Source organism: Manis pentadactyla, chromosome 6, assembly GCF_030020395.1.
Source record: "Manis pentadactyla isolate mManPen7 chromosome 6, mManPen7.hap1, whole genome shotgun sequence".
Lineage (NCBI taxonomy): Eukaryota > Metazoa > Chordata > Mammalia > Pholidota > Manidae > Manis > Manis pentadactyla.
In genome coordinates, this window is record NC_080024.1 from 155,752,069 (window position 1) to 155,764,781 (window position 12,713).

General features: G+C 55.6%; 1 protein-coding gene across 7 annotated transcripts in view; it reads right to left on the minus strand.

The window, feature by feature from the left end:
* ZNF516 (zinc finger protein 516) overlaps positions 1-12,713 on the minus strand; it is a 111,066-nt gene that overhangs the window by 15,962 nt on the left and 82,391 nt on the right. For all 7 annotated transcript variants that reach the window (XM_036884133.2, XM_036884140.2, XM_036884135.2 and 4 more), the window contains exon 3: positions 1,775-3,226. In XM_036884133.2, coding sequence (XP_036740028.2) covers positions 1,775-3,226 — 1,452 coding nt within the window. The remainder of the gene's footprint in view (positions 1-1,774; positions 3,227-12,713) is intronic.

Genomic DNA, 12,713 nt, shown 5'->3' on the forward strand with positions numbered 1-12,713 from the left:
CTCGCTGGGTGTAAAGGGGCAGGTTCAGAGCTGTGTGATTCCGGGAGGCCATCCGACTACGACTGATTAAAGCAGAAATCCGGCTCCCTAAGTAGGGGCATTTAAACAGTGGTGCAAACGTCTGGCTCGCTGAGCTGGAGGGTGGCCACGGGCAACACCAGGGGGCGCACCAGGCTGCCGGGACCCTGGCACCCACTGATCTGTGCCCATCAGCTCACATCTAAAGCTCCTTGGCTTTAGGGTCCAAGGAAACCCAAATCAAAAGGACCAAGGTCACTATCAGATGCAAAAGGCCAACCACTATTCTGTTACCCCAATTCCTAGCAAATAATCTGTGTGACTGGAAAACATCACTGAGGTTGGGTGATGTTCACTTAACTGAAAGCAGAAAAGTGACAAGTGACAACACTCAGCCCCAGAGTAGCCAGTGTCCCCTGAGCTCCAAGACCCTTTACCAGGAGAAGGGACCTTAAAGAGCACCCATGGGAGCTCACTGCGCCTTGTGACCCCCTTGCCACAAACCCCTCAGCAGCCCTGGGGCTTCATTCCAGAAAGTCCACAGGAAGTGCTGGCTCCGGGCAAGAGCCACAGGGATCCACCCTCTTCCAAACAGGAGCAGAAACCAGGCTGGCCAAACCCGAGGCTGCGGGACACCTGGTTTCCCCCAAGGGTGAAGATGAACCACGGGCATCCCGCCTCACACCCCAGTGGCGCCAGCGTGCTGGTGATCTGGGCAGGTTCCAAAGGCACAGGAAAAACCGGCGACTCCGTAAGAGACCTGCATCTGCCCACCAGGTAGTGTGGCCACCCAGACATCACACACGGTGAATGGGGCCCCCCTGTTGATGCAACTTCTGCAAAACTTAAACCATGTCCCCAAAAGTGCTTCCACCTTCCTGGAACCTAAGGGTCCAGATCTCAAAGGCCATTTCAGGTGGCAACCTGCTTTAACAAAATATAGATGCATGGCACAGGGTTCCACTGAATGAAGGGTCAGGATCACCCAGGGCCGATGAACTGAAGACAGAACTCTACAGGGGTTTTTGTTTGCCTGGCTTTTTTCATTTTTAATAGAAAATACTTGTTTCCTAGTATTCTGGATGCTAAGTGAGAGCTACCTTCAATTTACATTCAAGAACAAGAGTATCACACACAATATGCGCTTTCAGTGGCCATGTGGACAACTACCACCAGTTCCTTATTATTACTATCAGGTATCAACACCAAGATGATGGCAGGAAAGGAACACACCATGTAAGGTTTATTTTTCAGGAATTTTAGCACAAGTTCATTCCCCAAACTTTCTAGGCATTCATGCTCTACAAGGCTTTGCTTTTTAATGCTGGAGTAAGAATATGCATTTTAAAATTACAAGTATGTAAAAATAAAACATAATCACTTCAAGGGAACATTCTTGTCTTTCAAAAGACAAGGGACAAGGACATCAATGCATTGTTTATTTAAAATGACAAAGAAAGTGAAATGCCATCCAAGCTGCCTGCTCCTATCAAACTTCAGTGTGGAGATGTAAGTGGGGTTCCAAATTAACAGCCAGGAGGGAAGCCCTGCAGGGGCCAGCAGGCTGACCACCCATGACATCAAGCCTATCCCAAGCAGGCTGCCCTGTGATGGACACACAGCCGGGCTGCGCTCCGTTCGGCACCCAGACACAAAGGACAGGCAGCATCGAGGCCTCCTAGAGGAAGGCTCCCTGGAGGGCCCACTGAGGACCCCCTGCTTGTGAGGGCAGGAGGGGAGGTGCTGCACGCCTTACCTCTGTGCTCTGGTGCAGGCCCGCCGGCACCCCAGCTCTGGTAGAGGGAAGCGAAGTCCTTTGGAATGTACGTCTTAAAGATGCTGAGGATGTCCAGGCGCTTCTCGTGGCCCTCAGACGCGGACTCCTGCTTGGCAGCGTGCAGGACGGGCTGCCCCTGCGAAGCTGCATTCCCTCTGGAGCCCCCTCCGCAGCTGGCCAGTGGCCGCAGCTCCTGGCCAGCCTTGGAGGGGGGCTCTTGGGGAGGTAGAGGGGGGTCCCCATCGCCTATCCCGTGCAGCTGACCCTGAGGTTGAGGGCTGAATTTGGCTTTTAGGGGATCCAGGGCACTGTGCTTATTTAGGTGGCCAAGGTTGGTCCCCACTGCGGGGACGATGTACTTGTCCCCTGGCCTGCTGTTGGCCGGGGACTGGGAGCCCGCCCGGGTGACAGCAGTGGGCGTGGGGGTGGCGCTCCTGCTGAAGCCGCCGCCCATCGTGGGCCCCGGTCTGGGGCCGGCCTCCTGCCTGGCCTTCGGTGGGGGCAGCAGGGCTGGAGCTCCGTGCTGGTCAGAGCCGGGGCCAGGCCTGGTCTGCCAATGCCCGTCGGGGCCGGCTGCCCAGAGCGCGCAGGGGCCCCCAGGATGGCTCTCCTTGCTCCGAGGCATGCCCGTGGCTTTGGTGGTCACGTTCAGGGGCGAGGAGCTGCCCTTGGGCCCTGGCGCCCCGCCCGGCACCTGCGTGCGCGTGAACCGGGCGATGGGCAGAGGCTGGCACTCCTTGCCCCCGAGGGCAGGTGGGGGGCCCGTGCGGCCGCTCCGGGCAAGGAAAACCAGGTTGTGTCTGATACTTTTGTAGCCGTTGGGCTGAATCCACTGGGGGGCTGCAGAGCTGCAGCTAACTCTGTGCCAGATGCGCTTGTGCACCCACAGGACCTCGGGGTAGTAGGTCTTGTGGTCGCAGTAAGGACACGGGTGGATGGCCAGAGCCGCCTGCGGGGAGGCCGAGCCCCTGCGGCCGGGGTGGGCCCTGGTGGACCGCTCACTGAGGTCCAGCGGGACCAGGTCTGGGGCCGGTGCTCGCCTTCCTCCCCGAGGAGGCTCCTCCGTGTGCAAACGCGAGGGCTCCCCGTGCAGGCTGCCGGCCTGGCTCTGGGACGAGCGCGGCGGGTCTGCCCCTTCCGGAGAAGTCGGATCCAGATCCAGACGGAAGTCGGTGCCGCGCGGGCCGGGGCCCTCCTGCCTGGGCTGAAGCGCCGGCGTCTTTAAGTCCATGGGAACCCTGGGCGGCCCCGGCCTCCGGGAAGCATCCCGACGACTGCTTTCAAGCAGGGACGCGGAGGCTGCGCTCCCCGCCCTGGGCTCCCGGGCGCCCCTCTCCAGCAGGGTGCCTCCCGGTCTGTGAGTCCGGCCTCCGCTGGGGCGCACAGCTGGTGCTACCTCTCCAGAAAAGCAGCTGCGGCCTGGCTTTCCCCCTGGAGGATCAAAACGTGAAACGGGGAGTTACCATTTCTCATCAGAACAGAACAAGGTACAGAGAAGCACCCCAAAGGCACGGGGGCTCACGCGTGGAGAGGGCGCACGTGTTCTTAGGAAAACACGCGGCTCTGCAGGCCGGTTTGCGCTGGGCAAAGCTGTTAGGAGCTGACTGAACGTTAAGGGCGGTGGGATGGCTCTTGGGGTGTGAACTCGATTTCCATTGACGAGATGACTCAGCGGACTGCAGGGGAAAATAAAACAGCTGCACATCTAGTTACCTGCAAGGACATAACTACTAGTTAACAGAGGGTGACTAATTACCAAAACCGAGGAAAATCCTGCTTTACAACAGCACACTGAGGCTCTTCATGACTCCGGAAGAGCTCCCAGACGCGGTTACACGGAGGGCCCCTGTGGACGCCACAGCCGCCGCAGCTACGGTGAGAAGGCTCAGGCTGATGCGCGGCCAGTGGCCACGCCGAGGCGCACAGCTTCCTCTGCCCTAGGGGCCCTGCATCTGATTCACAAACACCTGGGCTACGGGCAGAATGCGGCCTGGTCCAGGAGGGTCCCTGTGACTTTCTCGTAAGGTCCAAGGTGCAAGTTCAAACCGCTGACACCAAGCTTCCTTCAGAGGCATGAGAGGGGAGGGGCGAGTCCAGCGATTCACCTCCGCCCTTCCCGGGCAATACGCTAGCAAGAAACAGAGCAGCCTGGGTGGGGACCCCCTGCTCCCCACACCCGGGGGCCTGCCTGCGTGCTGGAGCAACAGATGGCCTGGCACATGCAGTCTTGCCCCTTCAAGTCTACACTGATGACCTCGGGTTTACTTAGACCTACAGGTCAAATTTGAGAAGGTCCACAGGTGTCCTGAGATAGCTTAGCCCTTCCCACACCATGGAGCGTGACTTCTTCACCATCAGTACATCCTTGGGGGGGGTCTTATCTTGTGACAGCCCCGTCACCGTGGAAACAAGTTCAACATTAATGCAGTCTCAGGAGAAGGCCCAGTGCCGTGGGGTTTCCTTTCTTTGACATGTGCACACACTCACGTAACCATCACCCACACCAAACACTGGTTTTTAAATAACATTTTTTTTTTAGAGAGATTTTAACATTCTAGGGGAATGTAGGCACCTGTTGACACAGAATGTTCTTCAGAAATGTTTTAATCTGTTGTTACACCTCAAGAATCCCATCAAATGGGTTAAAAAAAAAAAGTACCCCAAAGGAGCCTTCATCAAAGCACCCCAGCATCCTTCGCAGGATGCATTCACCGCGGAGCCAGAGAGGCGGAGCAGGAAATGTCCATTTCCCAGTACTAGGTGGCCAGCGAGCTGCTTGTAAGCAACTTTACAAGATTATATCCACAAAATAGTTAGCAGTATGCAGGGACCAGACTGGTGAGGAGGTAAGGAAAGGAGGCATGAATTTCCAGCTTCCTGACGGCTCTGAAAAGTTCACATTTTCATTAAGTCAGGTATGGCTGTCTGTCCGTCTGTCCATCATACATGGTGCCCAGTATTACTCAGAAGGCAAACCGAGCAGCCCAGGAAAGCCGCCCCGATAAAAGGATTTAACCTGGAATAAATATGGGGAACACCTTGGTTTCTATTTCAGACAGATGCTCAGTTCGATCAAATTCATTTTTAGATTTTTAAAGAGAGTAACACCAGGGCTGGGGGAACCTAATATTTCCTGTGAAAGGAATGGGGTTTATGAAAACACGTGCCAAAGACTATTACTAAAATTTCCATGTTGAAACACGGAGGCCAGCGTAACCTGACACGAACGTCCGTGGAGTTCTCAGAGCACATCTGCCCGAGGCCCTGGGCTTCGTGCTGCAGAACACATGATAAACCATCAAAGCAGAAGCCCCAGTACCTCTGACCAAGACACTACATCAGAAGCAAAAGGAGGTGATGTAGTGCTAAGTGATCCGAGTCATCGGTGGGGCAGGGCAAAGCGGTCTGCGGGGGATGCTGGTGGGCCGGTGGCATTCTGGCTTTCCCGGGCCACCCCGCTCCGGGGCGATGACTGGGGACAGCTCAGGGCAGGGGAGCCGGAGGGCAGCTGAGGAGCAGGTGCTCCGCCCGGCAGCCTTTGTGGCCCAGCTGCTCGGTTAGTGGGCCTGGTGAACTTCAGCATCAGAGGCAGGCTCCGGGTCCACTGCGAGAGGCACGGGCCACCGGTCACTGCCTCCCCACCTCCCTGTGCCTGGGGCTGGCACCCCCGCCACTGAGATCAACACTGCTGAGTCGAATGGGCAGCAAAGCGCTGTGACTAAACCCTGTCACGCTGCTGCACGGCTAAGTCAAAGCGGGTGAGAGGGGCTCCCGTGGCCCCAGGGGAGAAGCACTCAGGGTCCCATTCCCGTCTGCAAGAGCCATTCTGATTTTATTCACGGGGCACTTCATACACTCTGTGGACCCCCACAAAGAAGTAGGGCCCACCAGGGTCATCCGGCCTCCTGTGCCCCTCCTGCAGAGGCCCGCATGTCCACAGGACCTCGAGGACTCGTGGCTGCAGGACGCCCCACGTGGGCATCTCCAGGTCCCCGGCCACCAGGCGGGATGAGCCACCACTGCCCTCGAGGAGCACGCGTTTCACATGCTTAAAAGAAAGGGGCCCAAGAGCTTTGACTTCTGTGCTGCCCGTGGGTCTCTGCGGAGCCCCTTCCCGCCAGGGGAGAGGCGCCGGAGGTGAGGAAGGCGACTCGGGGTGCCTGGCCGGCCGCCACCCAGCACACAGCGTGGAGAGCCGGCAGAGCGCAATCCCCAGGGGCGCCTGGCTTGCCCTGTGCACTGCTCTCCAGAGGCTCCCGGCAGCCCCCAGGCCCAGGGGCAGGACCCAGGCCCCCAGGCCCCCACCGGCCCTCGGCACACGGAAGGCCCTCTCCTCCCACTCAGGCCTCGCCTGGCTTCACTCTGTAGGTGCCTTCCTTTCTGTTTCTGTTTTTAAAGCACTAAATTCTTGCTGCATATTAGCGCCCCTTCCCTTTCCCCTCTCCACTGAAAGAAAACACGCTATGCGGAGCGAGCCTGGGTGCTGCTCCTCCTCCCAGAGTCCGAGTGGGGCCCAGGGAGGGGCCGGGGGCAGGCACCCCGGGGCGGCTGCCACCCGCAGCTCCCAGCGCAGCCTTCTGCGGGGCGTTCCTCCGACTCTACAAACCTGACACCCCACTCTGGGGTTCTTCCGAGATGCCATTTCCCAGGCCCTCCGGAGGGGCCTCGTCTGCTGGCTCCTTCTCCTGAGTGTTTAAAACAAGGATTTTCCCGCCTTCCCACCCCCTCTACTTTCCTTCATGAAGGTCATTATTTAGCCCCATAAATAATGGATATAATTGATTTATTTCCGCAAAAGTAACAGACTCTTGCTGCCTCGCCTCGGTCACGCTGACGATCCCGCACAACTGCTGGATGGGGCCCATTTGCTGTCTCGGTGACATCACAAAATAGGGGCCTCTCCCCGACATTACAGGGGGTGAATATGAGCCACCAGGTACTGCAAACGGGGATATTTTCAGGCTGACAAGGAAGGGGGCACTGCCTTAAAGATTAGGAAAAGTAAAGTTCCAAACTTTTAAAATTATACAGGGATGAAAGCTTGAGATTCATCATTAAGATTCTTTTTTAAAAAGTCAGTGAAGCGCCCCTAATTCTGAGACGTCTTGAATACCATTTTTCTCCTCCCAATCCCCAAAATGCTCTATCAGAACTACCACGAAGATGTCCTTTTAACTGATGACTGCACTGTAGTCTCACAAGGATGTTCTCTGGTTCTTATTTTTTCACCTCCTTATCACCTATCATCTCTTATTTCAGAGAGCTCACCGTTTGTATTTTCCAGCAAAGCCTCTACAACTGACACCCTCACCCACATGTGACATTTTACTTAAACAGCCAAACATCTTGAGTATTTCATTACACAGTTCCGGCAAGTGTAAGTAAGCCACAGGAACTACCTGGCGATCCTCCACCTCCTCCTTCCACGGGACCAGGGAGGACGGAACCCAAGGGTGCTGGGAGCCTTGCGCTGGGCATCCTGGACTCGCCTCCCCACGGCTGCTCCTACTGTCCCCAGGGACAGAGCCTGCCGCACAGCCCGCCCCCTCGGCTGGGAAGGCCTGCAGTTCTCCCAAGGCTGGGATGTGTGTGGCGGGGGCGCCTCCAGAGCCAAAGGGAACCCAGCAAGACCGCCCAGCAGCCCTTCATCTGGCTCAGAAAGCTCGGGTCACATGCATTTGTAAATGCGTGTATTTTTCTTCCAGGCCCTGCACCACATTAACAGACTCTGGCCACTTGTTTGTGGACCACATCAAACGGTACCTGAGCACACCTGGGCACCGATCCTTAAATACCTTACTTCACTTTCACTACATGTCCATAGGACTGAAATCGCATTGAAGAACAAAAGAAGTAGTTTGCAGAAATGTTAACACAGATCAAAACATACTTTGTAACTGACCTGCTGAGAGAGCAGATTAAATTCTACTGTCATAATGTCCTGCTTTATGATGTAGGAATAGTTTCCAAATATTTTATCCCAGGTTTGAAATAAAAACAAAGCACTATAAAAGCCCATCAATTATATAGCATCGTTCCCTCCACTGAGAGGCCTCCCACACTGGTCACTGGAGACAGAAGGACGCATACACCCAGCCTCCCGACTGCCTGGGGACAAGATGAAAAGTGGCTGGAACACTGCAGTGCGTGTGTCCAGGATCAATAGGGAGGAAGGCCTCCGAGGGACGCTACAGCGTCAGACCTCCCACACACCCACCACCACTCTGATCACTGGCCTATGTGAAGAAATGGGACCAGACAAGCTTACCAGAACCAGGGCCGACACTCGGCTGGGACAGACAGCCAGAACCTTCACCAACAGAACAAGGGTTCTAACGTTTTCAACAAGATAGAATAAAGGCTCAAAACTAGCAAGACTGAATCCCAAGGAAACAGAGAGTGCAGGAAATGAAAGGTCTGGCCTAACAGCTGTGCCGTGAACAAGACTCCAGGCTCCTAGTGGACCACAAGCGTGGTGTAAGTCTCCAGGACCCAGGGTTTTAGATCAAGGAGAGCTCCCTCAGCCACCGGCAGGGAAGAGAGCACACCAGCTGGAAGGGCCTGATCTTGGCCCGGAACCAAGAGCGAGGAGACACAAGATGAACGAGTATGTCCAGAACAGGCCCACAGACAGAGGTTTCTGGAAACCAAGGAGCATGAAGAACCGCTGCAGGATCTCGGGCTGTTCCATCTGAACAGAAGGGCTGGTGGCTGGACTCCACAGCCTGACGGCCACACCGTGCGTACAGAGCGGATGAGGGCGGTTCAGCTCCTGGAGGGCAGCATTGCGGAGGTGCCCGGCATCACCATCACAGCCACCATGCCCGCCGGTGCCCAGACAGGAGCCAGACTCCGGGGGATGGGCCTGCTCACCAGTGTTTTCTAGAAAACCTCCGGGTGGTTCTACCAGTGAACAAGGTCGAGGTGCACTGGGGTCAGTACAGCACCAACAACTGGTGTGGCTGCGGGGCAGGCCTGGCATCACCGGCCTTGCAGCCCCTCCTGGGGACATCAGTGGCCCCAGGACATGGCCCTTCCCACGCTCTGAGACCCAGGGGTCGCGAGGGCAGCCAAGTCTGGACCCGCCGGCTTCGTGGGCTCCCCCACATCCTCCCCACGTCCCCGCTCCACTCCCTGAGCGCCACCGGACTTTGCGCAGGTGCGTCAGGGGGTGGAGGGGTAAACACTTCTTTAAAGAGACGCTTTGTCACTACTTCATTTATAGCGTTAAAAACAGCAAGGCATCCTTCCTCCCTGAGGAGCAGGAGGGGGCCTCCCACCCACCCAGAACCCCAAGCGCAGGGAGGAGGAGGTCTTGGGCTGGGACAGGGTGGCCGGGGGGCAGCCCTCTCCCCACGCCCCAGCTGCCCCACACGGCCCACTCCAGGTCCCGGGCTGCCACAGGCTAGCCGGCTGCTCGGCGGAGGGCCACGGTCATTGGCCCCCTTCACGTTTCATGCGATTTCTTAGCTTCCCACTCTTCCAGTTAAAACAACAAACTGAACTTCTCACACCAACTGTCAAGGTTCTTGGAACTGAAGAGTCTTCTGCTAATGTGTGGGTCTGCAGAAAAGGCAAATTCTGGAGAATCCCTCAGGGGACACACTTGGGAGGCCAAAGTTAGGGCAGTTGTCCTCAAACACAACCCACACCAGATTTGCATGGGGGACCTTTCACAACCACAGGCTCCTGGGCGGCTCCCAGACCCCTGGGGCCCGTGCCAAACCGACAAGGGTGAAGAAGAGCGAGGCTCCACAGGGGCACGGGCGGGGCACGGTGCCCCCTCCAGCAGGACCAGCCCCAGGGCTCCAGGCAGGGCGGCAACAGGGAGGAGGAGGCGCTGAGCACCCGCCCAGGGCCCCAGGCCAGGGCGGCTTACGGGAAAACGCAACAGGGGGTGACTGAGCTCCCCAGACGTGCCTTCCTGCCACCAGTGAGAATTCTGTCTGACACAAATGTCAGCTGGGGACACAGACGGGACACCATTTCTAGAGGGGAGTGCCTGGTGGCAAAGGCCGTCCCTTTGCTCTGTGCCCCCATTACATGTGGCAGGACAGAGGAGAGGAGGGGACTTAAGGTGAAGAAGTCCATTCCCAGGTGACACAAAGCCATGGTACATTTGGAGCATGTCAGCAACACCCGCATCACATCTCTGCCAGCGACACTCTGGGTGGGCAGACGGGGCCTAGGGTGGGCAGAGGGACTCTCCACCTGCAAGTGGCTTAGGTATGTTCCCGGCATGCAAGGGAACATCCGCTGGGAGGGGAGGAGGCAGGGAGAGCCTGAGGGCCGGCGAGGAAGGCGTCCTGCACAGCGCCACTCCGCTGAGCCGCAGGCAGTCTAGGGGACTGAGGTTTGCCCCCACACTGTGTTCTCAAACTCTGCTCCCCTCCTCTTACGCTCCTGCGCCTTAACCGAACATGTGAGTGGGCGTCTGCTCACCCGAGGCATGGCAGGACCGGTCCACCCACTGTGGAACCATGCCCTGGAGAAAGCCTGCAGGACCCCTAAGGGGTCATGGAGCAAGTGCTCGGTGAGAGGAAGGGAAACCTGGCCTCAGGCCACGTCTCCACCATCCATGGGAGCGTGCTTCCCCTCAGGGCTAGAATCCACAGACACCCTACCCCGGGGCCTGGCATCGCTGTTACTCTCAAACACTCCACTGTCAGAGTCACAAGGGCTCACTCCCTGGCCAAGCAGCACCTCCCCGGGCACCCACACAAACACCCCCCACGCACACCCCACTCCCACTCACCCGTCTCATCGTCCCCCTGGTGCTTCTCTTCCGTGGCGGTGTATAAACATATTTGTTTGTTCTCTGCCTCTCCTCGAAAGGATCTGAGCTCCAAACAGGTAGCCACTTTATCTGTTTATCGCCAGTTTCTAGCGCATTTACACAGGGCAGATGCTCCATAAACATGCTGAATGAATAATGCGTGAGCCATTTAATGGCCCAGATTCGTATGCAAGGGGACAGTACATATGAGAACACCCCAAAAAGTACTGCATACAATATGAACAGTTCACTCTGCAAGTATTCCTTAAGGGCCAGTAGAGACAAAAAGTAAAACCCATGCAGCCAGTCCCATCCCAGAGTGACAGGCTGAATACTAAGCGAGTCACCATCCTGGGGCATGGCTGGGGGAGGGGGTAGCCCTGGAAATAGAGCAGCTGCAGCACAGGACCACTCACAGGAGCTGGAGGGAGACACCAGGGACCCAGACTCTCACACCTGGTGATCTCTTCACTATCTGTGGTCGCAGGATCCCTGGGTCACAGGATCAGAGGGTTCTAAGGTGACCCAGCCCCCAGAATTCCTTGGTCCGTGAATGAGGTCAGACACCTGTTCAGTCTTTGTGAAGTAAGGCCTGGCTGGGACATCCTGTCTAGTTCTCACTAAAAAAATAATAAAAGACTTGCTATTACGAAAGCCTTCTTTCTGCTGCCGCATTTCCACACATCTGAAACCTGAACTTTGAATTTTATCAGGGGCCAGCCATAGCACAATTCAGGCTATATTTAGCACAAACTCCACCAATATCATTACTCAGGCCATGAAATGATATATTGATAACTAACTGATTCAATACTTGATCTGTTAAGGCAAACAACTTGGCTGACCAATATCTGGCATTCCCATAGACTGTGTCTTTTAAAAAGTAAACAGGATTTTGTCATGAAGGCAGGCTGAACCTGGAAGAGAAGAACATGGTTTTAGTTTGTCATTTCCCGATGAGGACAGGGGCACTCTGTAGTCACACCAGCACCTGCCTGTGATCTGCAGATGGAAACGTGCTCAGACCCAGAGGGGTACATACTGCTCTATGTCACCAGCATGCTGACGGGTAGCTTCTTTCCTATGTGACCCCACGGAGTAATGGCTGGAGGGGACTCAGATGCCCTGGTAGAAACCTTGGCTTGACCTTTCCTAAGACTAGATTCTGTTCGGGTTGGGGGCACTTAGAGACCCCACAGGTGCAGCAAGTTTCCAGAACATTCCCTACTGAACCCCAAGTGATCTCAGGTTGTGCAATTCTAGGAGAGGAACTTTGTCTCTGAAGTAGGATGTACAAGCAATGAAATAAAACTAAAAATGATGGCAAGATAAAGCACTTCACAGGTCATGGATCTAACCCGGTCACACCGTGGGAAATGGTAAGGGTCACCCAGCCTGTGTTCCAGGGCCCGAGCACTCCGGAGCCGCGGCCTCAACGCTCCCCAGCTTCTGCCACCGCCATGTCCGCAGCACTGCGCCGCCAGCCGCGTGCAAGGCTGCAGAGACAGCAGAGGAGATGCGTCCCCGCAGCCCTCCTGCTGACCCAGACTTGTTCCCTGTACAGCCTGCGTGTGAGATTCGATTAGCAGCCCCACTCTCTTTAATTAAAACCCAGAAGTAATATCTGTAGTGATGACCTCAAATGGCAGCCAGCGCTCAGGGCTGACAGCAAACTGGATATGCAGGTAATTGGCTCTCCCATCCCCAGCAGCCATAATTATGATGGGGTCTTCATGTACCTTCTTGGTTGATCCTCTATCAAAAAGAAAACATCTACTAAACTGAGGCCGCACTAGTGCCTGAGAGTGGGGCACAGGCAGGCACATGACACAGGCAACTACCTCTATCACAGTCACACTCGTGGCCTGAGCCTTATAGGGCACACAGTGACCTTCCCCCAAGGTAAAACATCCCATGCTGTGAGCCTGAAAATTTCTGATAAATAAGAATTATTGTATTAGAAATAACTTTAAGATTTCAGCAGTATATTTTAATATCTGTGAGTTTCTAGTAACTGTTATAAACAAGTATTTCCAGTTACCAAAACTCTGATGTGAGAACAAGATTTTTAAATAATGCTTCTCAGCAGATCCTGCTTTTATGATTTTTTTTATCCATCTTAAAAAAGGGACAAGTGGTAAC